General features: G+C 36.3%; 1 protein-coding gene across 1 annotated transcript in view; it reads right to left on the reverse strand.

Annotated features, from left to right (window-relative positions):
• Window positions 1-5,482: 5,482 nt before the first annotated feature.
• Window positions 5,483-12,535, reverse strand: part of LOC111186065 (bifunctional heparan sulfate N-deacetylase/N-sulfotransferase 3) — a 140,239-nt gene continuing 133,186 nt past the window's right edge. The window contains exon 13 of the mRNA XM_022596263.3: window positions 5,483-8,191. Within this exon, the coding sequence (XP_022451971.1) occupies window positions 8,072-8,191 (120 nt within the window). The 3' untranslated portion in view covers window positions 5,483-8,071. The remainder of the gene's footprint in view (window positions 8,192-12,535) is intronic.

Below are 12,535 nucleotides of genomic sequence, written 5' to 3' on the forward strand. Positions count from 1 at the left end.
TTATAGCCTTTCAGGTAATTGTGGATATTTTTCTTTGATACTATGAGAAAACTTGACAAGTGGTATTTTTTAAAGGTCATTTGTAATGTGGAATCTGAAACCAAATCAATGAGCTTTTCATACTCTGCTACATTAAAAACTATTAGTTTATCTTGCCCTAAGAATGGGTCTTTTACCATTATAATGGTTGCACTATGTATAATGATTTTGTAACCTCATGCATGGATCATTTGGAAAATACTGTTTTACTGAGTTGTGCAGATATTCCAAACATTTGTACATTTCAATATATAATATTAAAAAATTATATTCGTTAATATCACCATCAGTCTCATCAAAGAAAGCATTTAAATAATATCCTGTTGTTAAGCTCCTAGTAGTAGACACAGGTTCTACACGATTCTAATTTTCACTTGAAAGCTCAAATCTTATTGGCAGTAAATACTGTCAGTTGTTTTTCTTGAAGTGACAGGCTCACTTTGTTCTTTTTCAAACAAATGTCTGCCAATTACTCAAGTCTGAATAACCATAGTTCCCTGTCAGTCATTCTTTTAAGTCAAAATGATGTTCTGTGAATAAAGTATCTAGTTCTTTTCAGATTAAATAAATTGAAGAAAAAAATAAAGTAGCTAGTTCAATTTGCAACTCAAACGATTGCTCAGGTGCTTTTCCTTGAGATAGCTATGTACTTCAGTAAGAAGCGGAGGTGCTGTAGGCATGCTTCACACTTTGAAACAGAGAACATTAAAAAGACAGGTACTTAGATTCCATATGTATGTGTTAGCATACGGTATTTTTCTCTTTCTGACTTACTTCACTCTGTATGACAGACTCTAGGTCCTTCCACCTCACTACAAATAACTCAATTTCGCTTCTTTTTATGGCTAATATTCCATTGTATATATGTACCACATCTTCTTTATCCATTCATCTGTTGATAGACACTTAGGTTGTTTCCATCTCCTGGCTATTGTAAATAGAGCTGCAATGAACATTGTGGTACATGACTCTTTTTGAATTGTGGTTTACTCAGGGTATATGCCCAGTAGTGGGATTGCTGGGTCGTATGGTAATTCTATTTTTAGTTTTTTAAGGAACCTCCATACTGTTCTCCATAGTGGCTAACACATATATATGGAATCTAAGAAAAAAAAAAAAAGGTCATGAAGAACTGAGGGGCAAGATGGGAATAAAGACACAGACCTACTAGAGAATGGACTTGAGGATATGGGGAGGGGGAAGGGTAAGCTGTGACAAAGTGAGAGAGTGGCATGGACATATATACACTACCAAACGTAAAATAGATAGCTAGTGGGAAGCAGCTGCATAGCACAGGGAGATCAGCTCGGTGCTTTGTGACCACCTAGAGGGGTGGGATAGGGAGGGTGGGAGGGAGGGAGATGCAAGAGGGAAGAGATATGGGAACATATGTATATGTATAACTGATTCACTTTGTTATAAAGCAGAAACTAACCCACCATTGTAAAGCAATTATACTCCAATAAAGACGTTAAAAAAAAAAAAGACAGGTACTGAAGGGATGAAATTGAATGGTATTAATAATTGTTACTGCTTTGTCAAGTTTATTCTTAAGTGAAGCTGACTTTGTAAATGATCGTGTGATGGTGGAGAATATAATGACTATGAGTACAGGTTGATGTTACTGCCTTGATTTATTTTAAAGCACCAGCACTTTTACCCATTATTACTGTTGCAAAATCAGTGAAAATATCAACACAGTGACAAAGGAATATGATAAATTGGTATATTATGAAAATAGTTTTGACCTTGCAGATTCCCTGAAGAGGACTTGGGTCTGCCAGGGGTCCACATGCTATACTTTTAGAGCCATTGCTCTACAGCACTAAGTAAGGCTCTGCATCACCACCGAGGTCTTACTTACTAGTTAATCTCCAGGGTAACATCCAACATCTGATGCCAAAGTCAGCTGCTGCTTAGCTCTCTTGCCTCTGTGATCTTCCCACCAGATTGGATACTGTTGGCCCTAAATATTTAGACTCTTTTTTTTAAATGATAGTTGTTGCTGTTGTTGTCATAAAAGTAGTGCATGCACTTGGAAATAAAACTTCAAATATTTCTCCCTGGTGCTGCACCCTAGCCCCATTTGTCAAAGGTAATTAGCTCCCTTTTACCATTTCTCTCCAAGTTGCATTGATTAACTCCATATTTCCAACTATCGTTTACCTTAATTTCTTGGTTTGTGAACTTTAAGCAGCGTCTGTTGGTTCCCACATGAAGGATGAGACGTTTGGCTCATTTAGACCCTTGTTCCTCATTTACACTCTTGCTCATCTTCCTAATTTTTTAGTGCATATTTTTATGTCTGTTTCTAGTTCTTTTGGTTATGTTTGTAGCTTTAAATAATGTATTTAAACATAGATTTCTGCTGAACTTACCACAGGTCAAAAGCAGACCAGGGTGTTCTCCAAAGAAGTGAGGGAGAAGGGGTTGAACTACTTAGGCCACCTTTCTGCTTCCAGCTTTACCACCAAGATAATTCACAGGTCCTGCCCTGTGGCAGAATGTGTGAGAGACAGGGAGAGTCACATGTTACAATAACTGATGATAAAATAAACAAGGGGAAGAGCTGGGATGATCACATTTGACTTCTTCCATTGATGGATGAGGAAATTGAGGCCCCCAAAGGAAAAGTGACTTACCCAGTGTCATTTTGGTTAAGAACAGAGATTGGACCAATATCTATATTGGTCTAATCTATCCTGTTTACTATTCCAGTTGTACTTAGGACATCTTTGTAATTAGCTGGACATAGAAACAATATGGTTTTATCAAGTTGATCATAGGTGGGAATGAGAATTTGTCAGTATTACATTAAAAAATATTTATTTATGTAGTTTTGGCTGTGTTGGGTCTTTGTTGCTGTGTGCGGGCTTTCTCTAGTTGTGGCGAGCAGAGGCTACTCTTCGTTGCAGTGCGTGGGCTTCTCATTGCGGTGGCTTCTCTTGTTGCGGAGCACGGGCTCTAGGTGCACGGGCTTCAGTAGTTGTGGCTCGCGGGCTCCAGAGTGCAGGCTCAGTAGTTGTGGTGCACTAGGGCTTAGTTGCTCTGTGGCATGTGGGATCTTCCCAGACCAGGGATTGAACCCGTGTCCCCTGCATTGGCAGGTGGATTCTTAACCACGGTGCCACCAGGGAAGTCCCAGTATTACATTTTCATAGCTTTTTATTGTTTTTAAAATTAGAATCTTTAACTTCTTATAAGTTTGTCAATTTATTCATCTGTATGTGAAGCAAACCCTATTTTTTGATGGCATATGTTTTGTGGGCTTTTAAAAGCTTTGTTTGCTTTGAAAGATGTAAATTAAGTTCTGAAAAGATACAGCACAGCCCTAAGAGTATATAGCATTTTGAGCTTGCATTTCTGTTTAAAGTGGTTGAAACTGAAAAAATTCAGATTCAGAATAGTATTTACCAAATTGAGAAAAGAAGGCCAATCTTCTCTGGTCCAACTCTATAAATTATGCATAATATTTAAGAGGAAGATCTGCTTCCCATTTCAGTTATTGATTTGAAATAGAGCATTTTGGCATCAGAAATGCAGACAGCAGGCATTTCCTGCACTTAATTTATTCCCTCATAACCAAGAAACAGCTTGATATAGATAGTTTTATGTAAGATTTGTCATAGATCCTGTGTGCTTTGGAAATGTTTCACATTTTATTCAGTTTCAGTTTTTTGTATGGTAAAATGTGGGTAAATACATTCTTCCTAACAATATCTTGGAGACTTTATGCTGTATTTAATTTGTGAAATTTGCTTTGACTTCCGTGAAAGGGAATGCGAGGCAAGTAAAATATCTGACCTGAATCTGGCAAGTGAATGTCTTTCTTAAACACGTATTGACACTATTCATGATTCTTCTTTCTCTAAAAAGAGAGATGGCGAAAATCTAGCAGGTTCCAATTTCAGTGATTTATTAATCTTTGTGTATATAACTTTTGGGAATAGACTGAAAAATGGTAGAAACTCAAAGATTAAGATAGTTACAGGATTAATGGAAGAAGGTAGAAGGGCAGAGTAAGAAATAAATTTCACATACTAATAAATAAGTGAATAAATGTTTGTGACTTTTGTTAAGAGCACTGGATATATCAAGAACCATATAGACAACAAATTGAGGACAAAAACAGCAAGAACTAGTAGTAGCAATGGATGGGGAAAAGTAGTCCTCAAATTCTCTTAGGTACCCTTGGCCACAGGTGAGAGGCTTCCTCAAAGTAGATTCTAGATTTTCTTGGGAATGGAATCAATGTCACACTGTGTCTTTAGATTTTATACTCAAAGCTAAAATTCACGGCGTGACCTTATAAAATTTAGTTTGCTTTTGGGTAAAGTAAGTGAAGAGAAGGTAAACATTTCAAGCCAACACAAATACTTTCTTAAGTATTATCCACCACAAGTAATCATTGCTGTTTCCATGACTGCTATCTCTTTGGGGATGGGTGTGTGTGTATGGGGTAGGGTGGGCAGGAAGAAGGCAGCAGCTATGCTGTAGGTGGTAACCAAGCAGAGTCCGCTTTGGCAGAACAGAACTCAGCCATAGAGTATGATTCTAAAAGAGAGAAATCCCTTCATTTTAAAATATTTGAACTGTTCAGTGCCTCCCCGTTAGTGAGCCTTTAGCCTAAAACATATCTCCTGGAAATGCAGTGCTGATATCTCTGGAAAGTAAAATATTATTAAGTCATTATAAGCCGCTAACATCAATGGGGTTGGTTTATTAGCCACTCACCAGTTGGTCCTGGAGTAGATAGAACATAGGATGGCATACCTAGAAAATTGGGAGTCAGATGTACTCTGGACTGGGGAACTGTGTGTCTGGGAGATAATCCTATGAGGAATCAACTGGTGCATGTTGACAGTGTGGTTGGGTTGCAATATGAGAAAACCTGATGTTTAGAAAAGAAAGGGACTGGGTTAGAGAAAAAGAAAGTTTTGTGGAGAATGTAGATAAATGTCTAACTCTCCCGACCCCCTTTTTTGCAGTTAGTTTGTTTTTGCTAGATTTTTAATAAAAGAGAGCCTAGCTAACGCCTTTTAAAGCTCTGAAGAAAGGCGCCAGTTTGTCGGGAGCAGAGCTGAGCACTGGGAGTAAGAAATGCTATAATTATTCAGGTTCTCAAGTCTGTTAAGTAACAGCTGTGTGCTTCTCCTATTCTCTGGTTTCATGAGCGACGCTAGGAACTGTTTTATATCTATTAGAACTAAAAAAAAAAATGACTAACATTGATTAGAAGATCTGTTAAAGGTTATATTGTTAAAAATAAACTTTTTTCCTCCTGGGAAGTTTTCCATGTATCTCTCCATTTTGAACTGTATTAGTGGTACCTATGTTCTGTGACCACCTCCCACTCTGTCACAGGCAAACACAAACAATCGAAGAAATGCCTACTTATTACCTAAAATTACTAGGCCCAAACTCTTCATTTTCTTATCACAGTTTATTGTTGAACATATGAGGTACCATGCTACTATCAGAATTATATCCAGGTTTTTTATTTTAAAAAACTCAGAGAAAAAAACATTTCCATTAATTTTCATTCAATGTGAATGACAAGAATATTATAGCTATAAACATTGAAATAACCATTTCATCTCTTCCTGAGGAAGTTTCATATTTTAAGCAATGAAAAAGGAATTCTATACAAAGCTAGTTTAAAATCACATTATCTCTCAATCTTTTCCCATATGTATTTATGTTCCTTCCAGAAGAGCATAACAACCAGCTGGAGTATACAATGCAGAAATTATGTGTCCTCTAGAATTTGAGTTGCCTCCCAGATACACTGAGTGGTCACAATTCCTTGCAAAGGTTTGCTGCTCTAGGTAGCATAATATCTGTACTATGAATGAGTAAATTTTGGTATGATCTCTTCTTTTTTCTCCTTCCGGTACACAAGCATCCATTGGGTTTTTAACATTTCTTAAAGGGTGAGCTATTCAGTTGATTCAGTTTACCCAGGCAAAATTATGCCAATAGCAGCTTTGTTTAGAAGTTTAAATGCGCACCTCATCCTTGAAACATAAATGCATTCTTTTTCTTTTTTTTTTTTAAATCAGTAGAACTGTTGCTGTTGAAATGAAAACATAATACCATATGTAACTACTGGGGCGTATTCTCACTGTGTATGACCCTCTTAAGCTAGTTTTCTGAAATTAGTGGAGATTAAAGGCTGAATTTATTTTCCTAGGATGCTGGGCATGTGCTGCTTCAAAAATGGTAGCAGTAAGCATGAAGACTGACTTTACCATGTTTGTCCAAATGACTTTGATTTTGCTTTTACTGTCAGGGATCTTAAAACCTGGTTCTTTGTCTAATTCTTTCTGCTAATAGCTTTTGTTTTAAAATTAATATATCATTTGGGTATATAAAACAAAATTAAATAAATAATTAAAATGCAATTTAAAAAATTTATAGTTAGTGCAAGTATCTCAAAATTTGTTTTCTAATTAGTGCATAATTGATAGAGTTTAGTTTCACACGTTATAATGGCAATGAAAATATTTGGGCATATCTTTTTTTTTCCTAATCATACTTTTGATAACATTTCATAAAGGCTTATGTAATCATAGCAGGGAATTTATTTACTACTTAAATTTTTTATGTGCACAGTACATTTAAAAACTAAGTAAATATAAGCACAGGAAAATAAGTATGACATTCTTTTCTTTTTTTGAATACTTCATTAATCATATAATCTTTAAAAATTTAAGCGTAAATATATTTTAAAACCATGCCTGGCTCATCTTTGTACTTCCTCCATTTAATTTAGTAGATAACTCAAAAATTTAACTGTGTTCTATTGTCTTCCATGAGAGTGATGTATGAAATGTTCTTAAAAAATGGGACTGGGCTTTGCTTATCTTTTTCTGCCTTGTATCATTGCAAAAATCATATGTTTGTTTTTTGTCATAAATCTCTACATTACACAATTTCATTTTGAATTATCTGAAACGATGTAGTTTTTCTATAATTTAAATGTAAATAACCTAACATATCATCTAAAGAAACTGTCCTTAGTTTTCATTTAATAGGTTTTGTTATTGGGAACATTAAAAAAAAGTTATTTACATTGAAAAGTCAGTCTGTTTCTGGAGATGACACATACATCAGATACTATGCAAGCGTTTTTGTAGAACCAGTGAGGACTACTGGAATTGATCTGCAGCTCACAGAAAAGGGACAAAGGTTGTCAATCAGATATCTTCCGAACCCTACAATTTCTCCCTTTTGGAGGATTTAGTCAGTACACTTTCCATTACTTCTTACTGTTTTGGTATACTTAGTGTGTTTCTATTTCCAATCCAATGGCTTTACAGTGTATCTTTCAGAATAACAATTATGATAGAGAAGTTAGTAACTTTTACATAAAGGTACTAGACTATGTGGATGAAAACTCACTTTTTTTTTCTGCTATAGCACTTTTTTTGTTTTTTGGATGCAGATAAACTCATATATAACTTTTCCGCTCTTTGATCTAGCACAAGCTGTAATTTATAATTCTAAATATTTCAGTGGATTTACATTTTGGCAAGCATTTTTCATGGATGTTAGGCCTTTAGCATCTTATGCTACATTGTGATGTTTGCTTCTTGTTTTGTAGGACACTTTATAGAATCGAAGAATAAGAAAACATTGCACAGGCAAACAGCAGCCTAAAAATCTACAGAGACCCAATCTTGGTTGATATATAAAAGTGTAACTATTACTACAAAATGGGACAGTTCTGCATTTGTGTTTGATATTTATATTGGTTGCTATTGATTTCCACATGAGTGCACTGTAGTCTCCAATGACCCCACAGGCTCCAATGTTAAGAGAAAGGCCATAGGCCTCAAGGCTTGTAACAGATACATTTTTTGTTTGTTTGTTTTGTTTCTACTCCTCCACATGCCAGCACATGGAAGGACCTTTGTTCTTTTTTTCTCATTTGAAGAGGTATGTTTATAAACCGCCTTTTGGTAGCCCCTGGAAGCTCTGGGAGAGGTGAGCATTCCACGGAGATGCATTCTCGAGATGTCTCTCAGTGCTATCTCACTTTCTGCAGCTCCTGTCTCAGCCAGGACGGCAGGGGCTGCCCCAGTCTGTGCAGCAGCTTGGAGAGTTCCACGTTGTGGTCCCGATAGTAGCTGGATAAAAACACTCTGCTCTGAGATGGGAGGAGGAGATGAAAGGACATTTAATTTTGTTTTTTAAAGTATACTTCATATACTTTGACGATGTTTACATCTGTGTCAAGTAAACCATACTGGTTTAAAACTGATATTAAGCATGTGGGCTATTTCTTTAGCACAATATAAACACAGTAACTCTGTTCTTCAAAATACACACTCCAAACACATATGCTGTTTTCACTAGGGAAAGGGTTTTCATATTAAACATGGGATTTATTTGTGCAGAATTAAATGTTCAAATAACTAGATTGAATTGCTAGAACTATAGCTGTAATAACTGATTGGGTCTAATATTATGCTCTATTAAAACCATCCTGGCTTTGGAATAAGAGTTGGGTTGGTAAATCTATAAAATAAAATACTCCTTTGTCATCATTAATTTACATTTAGATTTTGAAGGTAATATTTTCTTAAGAGCTCTTTGAAGGCATACACAAAATATTCACTGCTAAAACAGTACTATGGTAAACCTTAAAAATACAGTAGGTAAACTAGGTAAGCCTATAACCTGGTATATTTGTACTATTTGACCCAAGGAAGGAAAGGAATGCCTTGTAAACTATCCTGACTTATAGGGAAGTAGATTTCCCTTCAATAAAGAAAAATAGTTTAATAATTGAAATTGTCAGAAATGGAAAGTGCTGTATTGTAAGATGGTGTTTAGTGGGGTTTATATGTAGTGTAAATGACCATTGTTGGGAATGTTGTGGAGGATGGATTTCTGAATCTGTATCTGTACCTCCCTGCTTTACACTATTCCGAGGTTTTTATTTTATTTTATTTTTTATTATTATTTTTTTTGGACTGCACGGTGTGGCATGTGGGATCTTAGTTTTCCCACCATGGGGTCTTAACCACTGGACCACCAGGGAAGTCCCTATTCTGAGGTTTTTAGTTGCGTTGAATCTTCAGAAAGTTTTTATTTAATTCCTTGTGTTAGTCTTTTAAAATGTCATATCTGGTACCCCATTTTAAAGGCCATAGAAAATCATCTTGTTTTATACTGATAATTTCTATGTAACATAGTGGTTTTTGTAGTCATTATGATCACTGGAACCAGACTGACATTTGTGCTATATTCTAACCATCACTGTGATCAAGGGAGAACCCAAACCTTTGTCTCACTTCTGGTTTTGGTCTTCCACGGTCATTAGCTGTAAAACCACTGACAGGCCCAGCTGGTACACCCAGGCCAGAGAGAGGTGGAGACAAATCATATTCCCAGATACTCCATCTGGGGGCCTGATCATTTTGTGCCTCCTTTGCTGCCAGCCAGACCTGGAATCCAGGGCTGAGCCCTAGGCCTTTGTGCAGAGGCTAAGTTTCCAAACTTCCCCACTGTGTTTTCTCTTAAGGTCTTACTTTACATTGTTCCCCTTTATGAGAGAAGCCCTGGAACAACAGCAGCCCGGGGCTGCCCAGCTCCTGCCATTTTGCTCCCTGATATTTTCCATATGGCAAAGGATTCTCCAACATCTTAACTAATTTTAGAATTGAACCTCCTGGGATCAATATCTACCACACATCCCTTTGGAGTTTGGATCGTACCTCCTGATACTGAGGATTATCTCAACTATACCTCAACTTTTTGGTCTTTTTGGCATTATTTTCAAACCTGGCTGCCTGTATCAGTGCTGCCTCTGTAGCCAAACCCTTGTCCTGTGCCCTATTATTTGTGTATGTTGGTCCCTATAATCAAGTACCCTTTCTTCTTGTTGCTCTGCTCTCTCATATGGCAAGATAACTGATATGAGACTTGTAAAGTACAACATGTCCTACTTGAGAGTCTAATATATTCAGGCCAAAAGTTACTAGGACAGAACTCAGTGATATGCAGGATTTATTGTACATACATTGTTATCTGACCATCATTCAGAAAGGGACTATTTTAGATGATAAATCACAGATAGGATATATGTTAAGTATGCCAACGTAGTCTACTTCATGCAAACTCATGAAATTAGTGTAATTAAGAGGGAATCATAATATATGGTAAAAGAAGGAATTGTATAATAAATTCAATATCAGGTTGTTTATTGGCCTATTATTAAAGAATCTATTAAATGCTTTTGATTTGGAGAGGTCATAGACTTAGTGGTTCATTTAAAATGTCAGTTTTTATTCCCTTTCTACAATATATTTTGATAAACAAAGTCAAAGTGGAAGTAGGCTAACAGCATTCTTAATTTCCATCCTATGATGTTTTGGTGATACTTGTGAGGAAGGGTTCTGGTGTTTTTCTGTAGCAGAAGGAGAAGCAAGCAGTGTGGTGACAGTACTGCCTATTCTAATCTGTGTACACATTTGTGTTTCCATTACGTCCAGGAAGGACCCTTTACTCTTGCCTCCTCTCTGGGCACTATTTGCACAAAATCAGCTATTCTACTCCCTCAAATAAATCCAGCATGTATATGATATTGTGATATAATAAGAAATATATATTTGGTTTTTGACTCTGGTTCCTGGCACAGAGCTCCTAAATCCCTTGTAATTTCCTGAGTGACAGGAGTGTAAAGAGTGGCTTTTCTTATTTACAATAAGTTCCTTTAAACCTTATCTGAGTTTCTGAGTTTCTGCTTATGACTTGACTCTTATGGGCCCCTAGATAGCTTCAGATGGGGGCTGGTTGCTAAGAGGAACCAAACATATAATTAAGAGGGTTGGAACTTTCCAACCTCCGACCTCCAGGGAAGGGAGGAGGGACAGGGGATTGAGTTATTCACCAATAGACAATTATTTAATCAACCATGCTTGTGCAACGAAACCTCCATAACTCAGGGTTGGTAAATGCATCCATGTGCTGGGAGGGTGGTACACCCCAGACTCCACAGGGACAGAGAAGCTCCTGTGCTCAGGACCCTTCTGGACCTTGTCCTAAGTACCTCTTTGTTTATAACAATAGGAAGTAAAGTGTTTCCCTGGGTTGTGTGAGTCATTATAGCAAATTATAAAACCTGATGAGGGAACCCCTGATTTGCAGCCAAGTTGGACAGAAGTGTGAGTAACCTGGGAACCCACTACTTGTTACTGGAGTCTGAAGGGGGCAGTTCTGTGGGGCTGAGCCCTTAATCTGTGGGGCTACACTAACCCTGAATAGTTAGTGTCAGAATTGGATTAAACTGCAGGATACCTAGCTGGTGTCTGCAGAAAATTGGAGAATTGCTTGGTATGGAAAACTCACACATTTGGTGTCAGAGGTGTTTGAGAAAAAATATCTTAGGGATGGATTATGCAGTAATCTTGTTGGGAGATATGGAAATAATGATATCCTGAAAAGTTATGTTTTTCTTATCTTTCTCTACCACAAATTTAATATTAGGTCTCAGTATGTGTTTGATAGGAGTGAAATAAAATACTAAGAAAGATGTTCTACAGTGTCTTGAATGTTTTAGTTTTAATAAATATATAGAGAGATAGCTTTGACTTACATGAAAATGAGATACTTTATATTACTGTCTTGAAATACAATGGGAATTGCCCTTGAATATTTATTAATATGTAAAGATTGTTTTCATAGTGCTCTGAAGGTATATTTTAATAACCCACCAAAGAAAATTGGAGTTCTGAGAATGCAACTTGTTTATCAAAAGAACAAGAACCTCCACAATGCCTTTTAGATAGAATGTAATTGTGAGCTTAGTGAGCTTAGCTTGATAGAAGCTCTGTCTCTGTCAGGTTGGAAAAAAGGTCCTTAAAGTCTTCAAGTATTAAAAAGTATCCAGACAAGTTCATACCATGTTAGGATTCTCAAACCACTGCAGGATTCTTAGTTGCCATAATATATTAAACATTGTGGGAAAACAATGCCAAATAATGTCTTCATTTTTGAGTAAAAAAATTTTTTTTTACAAAATCAATCTACTTGCATTCTTATGTCCAAACTATATGTTAACTGGACTGATTATGAAATCAAAATAATATTAATAAATTTTAATATATGTGAAATAAGCTTTAAAGTAAATATATAGCGTCTACAAAGTGGGAAAACTGTAGCTTTAAGTGATCACTATGTCACCATTTGGAACAGAATAAACCCGAAGCGCTACATACCTACTGCTAAGTTTGGGTGTCTCCATTCTCCAGAGCCTAAATTATCTGCTAGTATGTTATACATTTGGGAAATATATTCATTCTTTCATCTTATTAACATATTAACAGTTCAAAACTTAGTATACCAATAATTAATATTATTATGCAGGCCACAGTTACTACTAGAGAGTGACTTAGTGAAAATAAAATCTTTTGGGCCTATTTTCAATTTCCAGCTGATATATTTCCTGCCTTGGTTTCAGTTAACATTTTTAGTGCTAAAATTTCTG

The sequence above is a fragment of the Delphinapterus leucas genome, chromosome 5 (assembly GCF_059928025.1).
Source record: "Delphinapterus leucas isolate spDelLeu-1000000601 "Yukka" chromosome 5, BTC_Dleu_Yukka2, whole genome shotgun sequence".
In the NCBI taxonomy this organism is placed as follows: Eukaryota; Metazoa; Chordata; class Mammalia; order Artiodactyla; family Monodontidae; genus Delphinapterus; species Delphinapterus leucas.